General features: G+C 44.8%; 1 protein-coding gene across 1 annotated transcript; it reads right to left on the reverse strand.

Annotated features, from left to right (window-relative positions):
- Positions 1-4,662: 4,662 nt before the first annotated feature.
- On the reverse strand, positions 4,663-7,839 carry LOC137348487 (zinc finger protein 239-like). Its single transcript, XM_068013794.1, has 2 exons — positions 7,608-7,839; positions 4,663-6,594 (listed from the first exon to the last, which is right to left on the reverse strand). The coding sequence occupies exon 2, from the start codon at positions 6,228-6,230 to the stop codon at positions 5,640-5,642; it is 591 nt and encodes a 196-aa protein (XP_067869895.1). The 5' UTR covers positions 6,231-6,594; positions 7,608-7,839; the 3' UTR covers positions 4,663-5,639.
- Between the last annotated feature and the right edge of the window lie 4,561 nt (positions 7,840-12,400).

The raw sequence follows: 12,400 nt of genomic DNA on the forward strand, positions 1-12,400 counted from the left end.
AATGAGTTCCTTGCGGGACGGTTTGCTAGTGCTGTTGGGGAGGGTTTAAACTAGTTTGACAGGATGATGGGGACCTGAGGGTAGTCTCAGTTGGGTCAAACTTAGAATTGAAATGGAAGGCAGAAAATCAGTGGGCGAGTCTGGAAGACAGAGGAAACAAAGGTTAGAAAAAAAAAGTTTGGCAGTGCTCAAGGGTATCTATTTCGATGCAAGGAGTATAACAAATAAAGCAGATGAGCTGAGGACACAGATAGACACGTGGCAGTATGATATCATAGCTATTACTGAAACACGGCTTAAGGAGGGACAGAAATAGCAGCTCGACGTTCCTGGTTACAGGGTTTTCAGACATGATATAGAGGAGGATAAGAAAGGAGGGCAGAGTGGCAATTTTGGTCAAAGAAACAATTACAGCTGCGAGGAGGGATGATATGTTGGAAGGTTCATCAAATAAGGCCAAATGGATTGAGCTAAGGAACAAAAAAATGGCCAATCACACTGCTGGGAGTGTACTGTAGACTCCCAAATAGTCAGAGGGAGATAGAGGAGCAGATATGTAGGTAAATCTCTGAAGTGCAAAGACAATAGGGCAGTAATAGTAGGGGATTTTAACTACCCCAATATTAACTGGGACAGTTTTAGTGTGAAAGGAATTGAGGGAGCAGAATTCTTGAGGTGCATTCAGGTGAACATTTTTGTCCAGTATGTTGCAAGTCCAACAAGAGAGTTTAGGAAATGAAGATGGGCAGATGGAAGGAGTGGCAGTGGGAGAGCATTTTGGTGGTAGTGATCATAGTTCAGTCAGTTTTAATGTAATTATGGAAAAAGACAAGGATAGAAGGTTAGAGTTCTCAATTGGGGCAAGGCCAATTTTACCAAGCTGAGGAGTGATTTCACGAAAGTGGACTGGAAACAACTACTTGAAGGTAAATCAGTGTCAGAACAGTGGGAGATTCAAGGGAGAAGATTCAAGGGGTTCAGGGTAAACATGTTCCCACAAAGAAAAAGGGTGGGACGGCCAAATCTAGAGCCCCATGGATGTCAAGGAGCTTACAGGTTAACATAAAGCAGAAAAGGAAAGCTAATGTCCGACACTGAGATCTCAATACTACAGAAAGCCGAGAGGAGTATAGAAAGTGGAGGGGTGAAATCAAAAAGGAAATTAGGAAAGCTCAGAAAGGGCATGAAAGAATATTGGCAAGCAAAATCAAGGTGAACCCAAAGATGTTTTATCAATACATTAAGAGAAAGAGGCAAAATAAGGAGAGAGTAGGGCCCACAAAAGACCAAAAAGGTAACCTATGTGTAGGGACGGAAGATATTGGTATGGTTCTTAACGAATACTTGGTGTCTGTCTTCACAAAAGAGGGGGACAATGCAGATATTGTAGTTAAGGAAGAGGGGTGTGAAGTATTGGATGTGATAAACACAGGGAGAGAGGAAGTATTAATGGGATTAGCATCTTTGAAAGTTGATAAATCACCAGGGCCAGATGAAATGTACCCCAGGCTGTTAAAAGAAGCCAGGGAGGAAATAGCGGAAGGTCTGGCCATCATTTTCCAGTCCTCACTGTATACAGGTGTGATGCCGGAGGATTGGAGGACTGCTAACATTGTACCTCTGTTTAAAAAGGGAGCGAGAGATAGACCAATAATTACAGGCCAGTCAGTCTGACATCAGTAGTGGGCAAATGATTGAAATCAATTCTGAGAGACAGGATAACTTAGAAGGGCACAGATTAATCCAGGATAGTCAGTATGGATTTGTTAAGGGAAGATCTTGTTTGACCAACTTGATCAAATTTTTTGAAGAAGTAACAAGAAAGATTGTTGAGTGTCGTGCAGTTGATGTGGTCTACATGGATTTTAGCAAGGCTTTTGACAAGGTCCCACATGGCAGACTGGTTAAAGCCCATGGGATCCAGGGAAATGTAACAAAGTGGATACAAAATTGGCTCAGTGGCAGGAAACAAAAGGGCAATTGTTGATGTTTTTTTTTTACGACTGGAGGGCTGTTTCCAGTGGTGTTCTGCAGGGCTCAGTACTGCTTTTTGTGGTATAGTGATTTGGATGTAAATGTAGGGGGCATGATCAAGAAGTTTGCAGATGACACAAAAATTGGCTGTGTGGTAGACAGTGAGGAGAACAGCTGTCGGCTGCAGGAAGATGGACTGGTCAGGTGGATGGAAAAGTGGCAAATGAAATTCAACCCAGAGAAGTGTGAGATGATGCATTTTGGGAGGCCAAATAAGGCAAAGGAATACATGATTAATGGGAGAATTGAAGTGAGGCACCTTGGAGTGAATGTCCAGAGATTCCTGAAGGTAGGAGGACAGGTCAATAAGGCAGTTAGAAAGGCATATAGAATCATTTCCTTTATTAGCTGAGGTATACAATATGCAGCACCTGTGGAAGAGTCTGTCACTCTAGAATTGGCCTTTATAGCCACTCCAGGCGCTGCTCCACACACCACTGACCACCTCCAGGCGCTTACCCATTGTCTCTCGAGATAAGGAGGCCAAAGAATACAATATAAGAGCAAACAGGTTATGCTGGAACTGTATAAATCACTGGTTAGGCCACAACTTGAGTACTGTGTGCAGTTCTGATCTCCTTATTACAGAAAGGATGTAATTGCACTAGAGAGGGTACAGAGGAAATTTACAAGGATGTTCCCGGGACTGGAGAAATGCAGTTATGAGGAAAGATTGGATAGGCTGGGGTTGTTCTCCAAGGAACAGAAAAGGCTGAGGGGAGATCTGATTGAAATGTACAAAATTGTGAGGGGCCTGGATAGAGTGGAGATGAAGGGCATATTTACTTTAGCAGAGAGGTCAGTGAGTAGGGTGTATAGATTTAAAGTGGTTAGTCGAAAGATTAGAGGGAAGATGAGGAAATATTTTCTCACCCAGAGTCTGGAACTCACTGCCTGAAAGGGTAGTTGAGGCAGAGACCCTCAACTCATTTAAAAGGAGTCTGGATATGCACCTCAAGTGCCGTAACCTGCAGGGCTATGGACCAAATGCTGGAAGGTGGGATTAGGCTGGGTGGCTCACTTTTCAGCCAGCCACAGACACGATGGGCCAAGTGGCCTTTTGTTGTGCCATAAACATGTATGATTCAATGATTCTTAAACACCTGGTCCACTTGGCTCTGAAGTGTCTGAACCTCAGGATAGGAATTCCAGGAAAACAAAATACTGACAAATGTTAAAGTATTTTGTTGATAAAAGAAACATTGGTTTCACTTTGAAAGGATCAATAGTTTGCCAGGGGTTCACACTGACTCACCTGACTGACAGCCTCAGGTTGCAGCCCTCAAAGGCCGCGATTTCTTCCAGAAGCCGCTGCTCCCTTGGCCCTCCGGCCTCTGAGCTTCTTCCTGTTGCTTCCCAGGACAATCAATCAGCTCACGGTAACATGACCCTGTCAGAGGGAGTTCAGGGGCTCAGAGGAAGAAAACAAATGAGGCCATGAATCTGAGTTGGGAAATACAATGAGAGAAACAGGATTCAATTTATAAACTAAACTATTTCACATCAGATCAATTATTGTAATTAATATATTCCTTTGGCGAGATGGGGAGGAGCTTGTGAGTTACATCTGCAGCCAGTAAGTGGTGGAGGGAGCGATGGAGGCTCTGCAAACCTCTGTGAAAAAGCTGCAGCTCCCAGTGGGTGCAGCTTCAGGTCCCTGTTCCCAACTGCTCCCGGCACCCGGGAGAGAAAACCATTGGTCCATTGGGGTCACGTGTGTGTAAAGCGGGGCGGCAGCTGCGGGACCTCCAGGAGTGGACTGTAAGAAAGCTGGGTTTCAGTATCCTGACACATATATGGTGAGGAACCAGAGGAATCCTTACTAAGGAACTGTCTGGGGTTTTACCTGCCAGTGTAGGTCTAGGGGTGAATGATACCTGACTCCCCGAATTGTCTTACATTGAACCCATTTTGGATCAAGATGAATTCAGTTTACAGGAGAATAGGGACAGATATCACCCACAACTGAGGGAGGTAAAAGCAGCCATTAGAGAAACTGAGAGATCTTTGGAAAAGAAGATAGTGCACAATCGTGGCAATAACAGCAAAAGCTTTTCCATCTACATCAGGAGTGAGAAGACGGTTAAAGATGGTTTCGAGCCACTGAGAGACAGTTCAGGATAGATCGAAACAGATTGCCAGGCTATGACAGAGCAGTTAAATGACTATTTCACATCAGTCTGCACTCCTGTGGATGATGTTCAGATTCCAGCTGTGGGATGTGCTGTCGACAATAACATCATAAATATTAAAATAGAAAGGGATTGTCATCCTGGATAAAATAGGAAATCTCAAACGAGATGATGCTCCAGGTCCAGATGATATCCACCCAAGGGTGTTTAAAGTGGTCCTTGTGTTTTTATCCAAGACAGGCCTCAGCCCAGTCATTTGCTCCAAGTGTTGATGTGATGGTTCAAGCTAAGAGGTGCCAGGTATCGGGAGCAGCAGTGAATAAAATCTAAATATCAGTAAGTACCGATATAGTTTATCTGCATCTAGTTCTATTTTAATAACTTCTGCTGAATGTGGCCCTCACCCAGTGTCAGGATATCGGATCAGACCCACTCTAAATTTGAATTTTGTGGTTTCAGTCACCAGATAATCAAGCTCACAACAACAGATTGTCTTTTACTGACTTTATTAACAGCACTGCACTAATACAGACAGAGTATAGTTACCCGATCCGGAGAACAGAGATAATACAGTGGATTCAGAGCTCTCTTCTCCACAGGTCTGATCAAACAAGCTGCAGCTACACTGTCAATATTTATATTTAACTTGTTCACTACATTTGTGATCAGCCCCTGATCAAACCATAACCACAAGGATATCTGTGCATTGCTCTGACTGTGAACACAAGGCTGTGTCACTATCACACACACATACAGTTTCCTTGTTTCACATCTCCATACAGAGACTATCTCTTTACACATCCCCTTTCTACACAATTGCAGCAGACATGAGCAAGGATGTCAGGTTCATTAATCTACACCCACATTTCAGAACAGCAAAGGTTACACTGGGACAAAGGTTCAGTCATTTTCCATTACAGGTAAAATACAGAGCAGTACAGCAGGACACTGGCAGCATAACTGAGTCTCAACAACCTGCAGGCTCCTGATAAATATATTTCCTGAGTGGATTTAAATTTAAACCAGGTTTGCAGGCATGATGCTCTATTCACACATTGAAGATGTGAGAGATGCTGTGGGACATGAGCTAAGTCCAGTAGCTGAAAGTGACTAACAGACTGAGTTTTGTGTTTAGTGATCCCAGGCGTGTTACTGATACCTTCCCTGGATCTCAAGTCTAGAAGAGGCACTCTGGAAGGTATGGGAGCAGGGGCTTGTCCATGAGAGTAACTAAAGGTATGAGAACTGAAATAATCTGGAGTTAGAAAGGACAAAAGGCCCAAAAATGGAGCAGTCACTAACAGGACGTCAATTAGTCTCATTTTATCCTGCAGAAATGTAGAACACTGTATTTCCACTAAAACTGATACATTTGACAGAGATCCAAAAAACAAAACTCCAGCCCAGTTAGCAAGGTTATTAACAGCAGCAGAAACAAAGGATGTGATTAACAGCCGAATCCAACCCCTGCAGTCAAATGTGAACTCGCTGGTGTGTCAGCAAGTGAGATGATCGAGCGAATCCTTTCCCACACATGGAGCAGGTGAATGGTCTCTCCCCAGTGTGAACTCGCTGGTGACTCAGCAGGTTGGATGACTGAGAAAATCCCTTCCCACACACGGAGCAGGTGAATGGCCTCTCCCCAGTATGAACTCGCTGGTGTGTCACCAGGTTGGATGAAGAAGTGAATCCCTTCCCACACACAGAGCAGGTAAGTGGTCTCTCCCCGGTGTGAACTCGCTGATGTTGAATCAGGTGAGATGACTGTCTGAACCTCTTCTCACAGTGAGAGCAACCAAACGGTCTCTCATCAGTGTGAACAAGCTGGTGTTTAATTAGATCTGGTGAGATTTTAAAGCTGTTCCCACAGTCTGAGCATTTAAAAGGCCTCTCATCAGTGTGAACTCGCTGGTGTAACTGGAGGCTGGACAACAGAGCGAATCCCTTCCCACACACAGAGCAGGTGAATGGTCTCTCTCCAGTATGACTGCGCCGATGAGATTCCACCTGGGATGGAGAACTGAATCCCTTCCCACAGTCCCCACATTTCCACGGTTTCTCCATGGCGCGGGTGGCCTTGTGTCTCTCCAGGTTGGATGATCAGTTGAAACCTCGGCCACACACAGAACACAGATATGCTTTCTCCCCACTGTGAAGGGTGTGATGTTTTTTCAAACTGTGTAACTGGTTAAAGCTCTTTCCACAGTCAGTGCACTGCAACACTCTCACTTGGCTGTGTGTGTCTCGGTGCTTTTCCAGTCACACTGATGTTTGAAATCTTTTCCCACGGACAGAACAGACAAACATTTCTCCTTCCACATTCAAAGGCTGATGATATTCATGTCCTGATGAATCGAATGACTCTGTCAGATCCTGGTGTGATCTTTGGCTCGTGTTTCCCATCTGTAAATCCTCTCCTTCTAATACCCTGTAAAAGGTGTTTACAAAATTCATCACTGTCAGTACAGGATAGAAATTCAGAACAAATAATTCTAGTTTCTATGGAACATTTTTTCTTCTCTTGTTCCCCCAAAGCTGTAAATCCCCGTCCCACACACTCTCCCTCCTCCCTGGGCTGAAATCCAAACCCAGCGCGCCATGTCAAAACATTTTTCTTGTCGCATAAATTTTCTATCCTCCCCTGAAGGTGCTGACTCTGGCTGGGTTCAGTTCTACACTCACTGGTTCCTCCCTTCCTCTCCTCTCCTGAAGGTGCTGACTCTGCCTGGGTGTAGGTGCTCTCTCCCCCTCCTCCAACACTCTGACCCTCCCCGTCCATTGCAATACCTCCCAGTTTTGGTGGTCTGTCTCTGACCATTTTCCATTTCTCCATATATAGATGCTCCCTGACCGTCACCATTTCATAAAATCATACAGCACAGAAGGAGGCCATTCGTTCCATTGTGCCTCTGCTGGCTCTCTGAAACAGCAATCCAGTTCGTCCCATTCCCCTCAGCTTTCCCCGTAGCCTTGGAAAATTTCCCCTTTGAAGCTTTTATCTAATTCTATTTTGAAAGTTTTTACTGAGTCTGCCTCCTCTGCCCTTTCAGGCAGCGCATTCCAGATCAGAACAACTCACTGCCGAAAATCATTTCTCTTCACCTTCCCCAGGCATCTTTGGCCAATTATTTAAACCTTAGTCTTTTGACTACTGACCGTCCAGTCAGTGGAAACAGTTTCTCCCTCTCTACTCTATTAAACCCCTCAGAATTTTGAACACCTCTATTAAATCTCCCGTTAACCTTCTCTGCTCTCAGGAGAACAATCCCAGTTTCTCCAGAGAATTGAAACCCCTCATCCCTGTTATCATTCTAGTAAACCTCCTCTGCACCGTCTCTCAGGCCTTGATGTCCTTTCTAAAGCCTGGTGCCTGGAACTAGACACATGACTCGTGCTGAGATCTAACTAGTGATTTATAAAGGTTCAGTATAACCTCCTTGCCTTTGTTCTCTCTGCTTCCATTTATAAAGACAAGGATCGGGTCTGTTTTTTAAACAGCTTTTTCACTTTGTCCTGTAACCTTCAAAGATTTGTGGACAAACACCTCCAGGTCTCTCTGATCCCACTGTCCATTTAAAATTGTTCCATTTAGTTTATTTTTCCTCTCCTCAATCTTCCTTCCAAAATACATATTGGTTTTATTAACCCAGCTGCTGGAACCGCGCTCTCTGCCCCAGTCCCTGTCGAGTGCGCATGCTCAACACACACCGCCCGCCCTTGTGATTGACGGGGGTTCCGGACCAATAGGAAGGGCGGGGGCGGGACTGGAGGACCCTACAGGCGGTGGGTCCTCCAAGCAATCGGTGAGAGTGACGAGTGTGTCCCGCCCCGCCTTGTGGGCGGGTCCCTCATCGGTCCTCCAGCCTCGCCCCTTTTCCTATTGGCCCGGAGCTGCCGTCAATCACGGGGGCATTGTGAGCTGTCAGAGAGACAGCAGCAATGATTTTCAATAGCAGCTTCTTCCCATTCTGCCTCCCTCTCCCTGTCCACAAACAGCCCGGGAATGGCCTCTCCCTTCCCACCCTCACTCCATGTTCCTACTCCACTCCGCCTCTTACAAACTGCCCCCGACTCCCCTGGACTTGGCCCGGACTCAATGCTGATCCGAGTCCATCTGCAGACCCGCTGCCAAAGCGATGTTGCTGCTGGAAGGAGGCTGCTGTTTGCTCCCTTAGCCCAGGACCGGGATCTCTCCATTCGCGGCTGTTTTAAACCAACTTCTTCCACTCACAGGCAGTGCTGGGGGGAGGGGAGTGCAGGCGGAGATTTCTGCAACAACACAGAAAACATAAATCATTGGGAACTTTCCCCAATTGACTTTTATTAGATTCTGAACAAAACCTCTGGGACTGATGAGAAAGTGAGAAGAACGGTGAAAACTGGGGGCCTGTCCCTTTAAGAAATTCAATTTGGGATCATTCTGTGCAGGGTGTTTGCTGTTGATGAGCCCGGTTTTCACAAAGCAACCCTTTTCGAAACATATGTGGAACGGGTCAGTCTGTTTGCTGGGACCATGTGGGAGACTGGGAGTTAATATTTCACAGTAACACTTCCAGATTAATTTAATCAGTCAAACACTCGCTCACAGAGTAATATACAACGGCCCTGAGCTGCAGGACTGCAGAGAGTACAACAGGGAAGAGGGTTAAACATGGGACATTGTCACTCGCTGGCACTTGCCCTGAGTGTGGGATTAATACTGTGTCTGCCTCTGCTGCAATATCAGTGAGAGCTGAAACTGCATCTCCAGTATGATCTTTTTCGATAAAAGAGGAATTTACAGGCTTTCTGTACCTGATGCATTGTCTGATCGTCTGTGTCTTACCTTCTGTCCCTCTGTCTCTGTCTATTCCTCCGCCCTTTCTCTCTTGTACCTTATATAATACATGTGATGTGAGCATCACTGGCAAGGCCATCATTTATTTCCCATCCTTAATTCCCCTTGAGAAGCTGGCGGTGAACTGCCTTCTTGGACTGTTCCAGTTCATGTGGTGTCAGTACATCCACAGTGCTATTCGGGGAGGGAGTGCCAAGATTTTGACTCAGTGACAGTAGAGGAACTGTGCCAGAGTTCCAAGTCAGGATGGTGTGTTGTTTGGAGAGGAACTGGCAGGTGGTGGTAAAGTTCAGTGAGATCCGATCACTTACTGAATGATGAGTATGTATAAATATAACTCAGACAGAGACAACTTGTGTCACAGTCCAATGGGACCCAATCAGTTACTAAGTGAGTGAGTATGTATAAATATAACTCGGATAGAGACAATTTATTGATTAGACCTGGGCAGAAGGAAGCTCTGAACTAACCATTGGACTTTCTGTTTCCACCATTGAGAAAAGGGGACTCTTTCCATACATTCAAAACTACTAACAAAATCATTGAAGATCATTTGTTGTTGTGAGCCGAATTTTTTGCTAGAATTAGAGTTAATGAGTGGGACTGAGCCACAGCCTGAGTCACTGCTTTAAGGACAGGACGAGAGAGAATCTAAAGAGGGGCAGTTAGTAGGAGACTGGGAGCTGAATCTGGAACAAGAGCAGACAGAGGGAGGAGTGTGTGGGGCAGGGATTGATAGATTTGGGGGAATGAAAAGAGAAAGAATGTTCCATAGAAACTATAATCGTCTGTTCTGAATTTCCATCCTGTACTTACAGTGATAAATTTTGTAAACTTCTTTCACAGGGTATTAGAAAGGATTTGCAGGCAGGAAACTCAAACCAAAAATCATGGCAAGATCTTACAGAATCACTTAATTCGTGTATGATCAGCCTCTGATTCTGGAAGTGGAAATATTTATCTGTTCTATCTGTGGGAAAAGATTTCAAACATCATTGGGACTGGAAAAGCACCGAGACACACACACTCGAGTGAGAGTGATCCAGTGCACTGACTGTGGAAAGAGCTTTAAACAGTCTGATAAAAACATCGCACCATTCACAGCAGGGAGAAGCTGTACACATGTTCTGTGTGAGGATGAAGTTTCAACTGATCGTCCAACCTGGAGAGACACAAGGACACCCGCACCATGGAGAAACTGTGGAAATGCTGGAACTGAGGGAAAGGATTCAATTCCCCATCCCAGCTGGAAACTCATCGACACAGTCACGCTGGGGAGAGACCGTTCACCTGTTCCGCGTGTGGGAAGGGATTCATGGCCTCATCCAGTCTCCAGAAACATTAGCATACTCACACTAGAGAGAGGCCGTTCACCTGCTCCATATTTGGGAAGAGATTCACTGTCAGTCAAACTTCTGACACACCAGGCTGTTCACTCTGGGGAGAGACTGTTTACTTGCTCTATGTGAGAAGGGATTCACTTATTCATCCAACCTGTAAAAACATCAGCAAACTCACAAGTGACTGCAGGGATTGGATTCTGCTGTTATTGCTGCTGTTAATCACATCCAGGACTGAACCATGTTCATTTTGACAGTTGGGATTTATTTCTGCTGATGCTCATAACCCCTATAAATAGGCTGGAGTTTAATAAGCTGATAACTGTCAAATAAATTAATGTTTTTTTTTCAAACACACACTGTGTCAGTCTTCAATTTCTCCAAGATAAAAGGAGATGTCCGGTTCCCTACTGTTCCATTTTTGGGGATTTTTCTCCTTTCTAACTTTAGATTTTTGCAGTTCTCATTGGCTACTCCCATGGACAAGTCCCAGCTCTCCATACCTTCCAGAGTGCCTCTCCTAGCCTTGGTATCCAGGGAAGGTATCAATGAACACAGAACCCAGTCTGTTGATCACTTTCAGCTACTGGACTAAGCATGTGTCCCACAGCATCTCTCTCACCTTCGACCTGTGAATAGAGCATCACACCTGAAAACCCAGTTTAAATTTAAATCCACTCAGGAAATGTATTTCATAGAAGTCTTTAGGTCGATGAGACTCTGTGAAGGTGCCAAGATTATAAATCCACAGCTAAACAATTTAATTCACATGTTCAAAGTTAAAGTGGGATTTATATTGTGGCAATTTTATCTGGACGAATCGGCATTTTTGATGCACCGAAGTCAGCCTTTCCTAACACTCGCAGTAAGGAGATGGTGATATCACACAAAGGGAAGATCAGTGGGGCTTTAAGTCAGTACCTGACTCACACCAGGATGAGTCCGATTTCCTTCCACTCTGGTTAATGTTGTTCTTATCTACCATCAGCTTCACAGACCCTGATTGGAAATGACTGGGAACATTGGTCCAATTGTGTCTCATAGAAAGTTTAAGGCACAGGAAGAGGCCACTCGGCCCATCATGTCTGTGCCGGCCGTAAAATGATCCACTTATTCTAATCCCACCTTCCAGCATTTGGTCTGTAGCCCTGCAGATTACGGCACTTGAAGTGCATATCCAGACTCCTTTTGAGGAGTCTATTTGAGGTCACAGTCCTGGACTCATCTTGGGTGTTGTGTCGACCCTGGAGTAGCAGATACTCTGTCTCTGAAGTGGAGAATCAATGTCAGTGTGATAGGAAATGAGACTAAACAGGACAGATAAAGAGGGACAAACAGAGAGGAAGTGACAGGCTGACAGTGAGAGACAGAGAGAATTTCAAATCTTGAGGTGAATATATTTTTGTTGGGTAAGTTTACTAAAGGATATGGAACCAAACTGGGTAAATGTAGTTGAGATACAGAACAGTCATGAGGTAACTGAATGGTGGAACAGGCTGGAGGGGCTGAATGGCCTCCTCCTGTTCAAGTGTTCCTCTATTTTACAAGATCACTGAGACTGATTCCCTGAGACTCCTCTTACAATACCGGGGCCTTCTATTCCTGACAGTTATGGAGCAAGGATATTCAGGGTGGTCTAGACAGGACAACAACCTCCCCTTCGTAGATACATGATCCCAACTGAAAGATGATGGTGAGTCTGGGAGATCAATGGGTGGACACAGTGTTTGTTGTCATTGTAATGATAATCCTACCCTCAATAAACAAACGTTCCCTCGGAGTGAAATATGAAGCATGAAATTTAACTTGGATCAAATCAGACCTGGGATTGTCTTTCTCACACATGGATGTTGATTCAATGTAACTCTATGTTACTATGTCTCTGACTCCTGAAGTAGCTGGAAGAGCTATTGCCATATTACCAAAATTGTGAACCATCTCTCAGCTTTTCTAATGGCTGTTTTTTTATCTCCGTCAATTGTGGGTGATATTTGTCCCTATTCTCCTGGAAACTTAATTCATCCTCTTCCAAACTGGCTTTGATGTAAGAGTTCGGG

The sequence above is a fragment of the Heterodontus francisci genome, chromosome 34 (genome assembly GCF_036365525.1).
Source record: "Heterodontus francisci isolate sHetFra1 chromosome 34, sHetFra1.hap1, whole genome shotgun sequence".
NCBI classification, from domain to species: Eukaryota; Metazoa; Chordata; class Chondrichthyes; order Heterodontiformes; family Heterodontidae; genus Heterodontus; species Heterodontus francisci.

Coding starts and splice junctions, on each gene's coding strand:
- LOC137348487 (XM_068013794.1), bottom strand. CDS start 6,230: ATGGAGAAACCGTGGAAATGTGGGGACTGTGGGAAGGGATTCAGTTCT.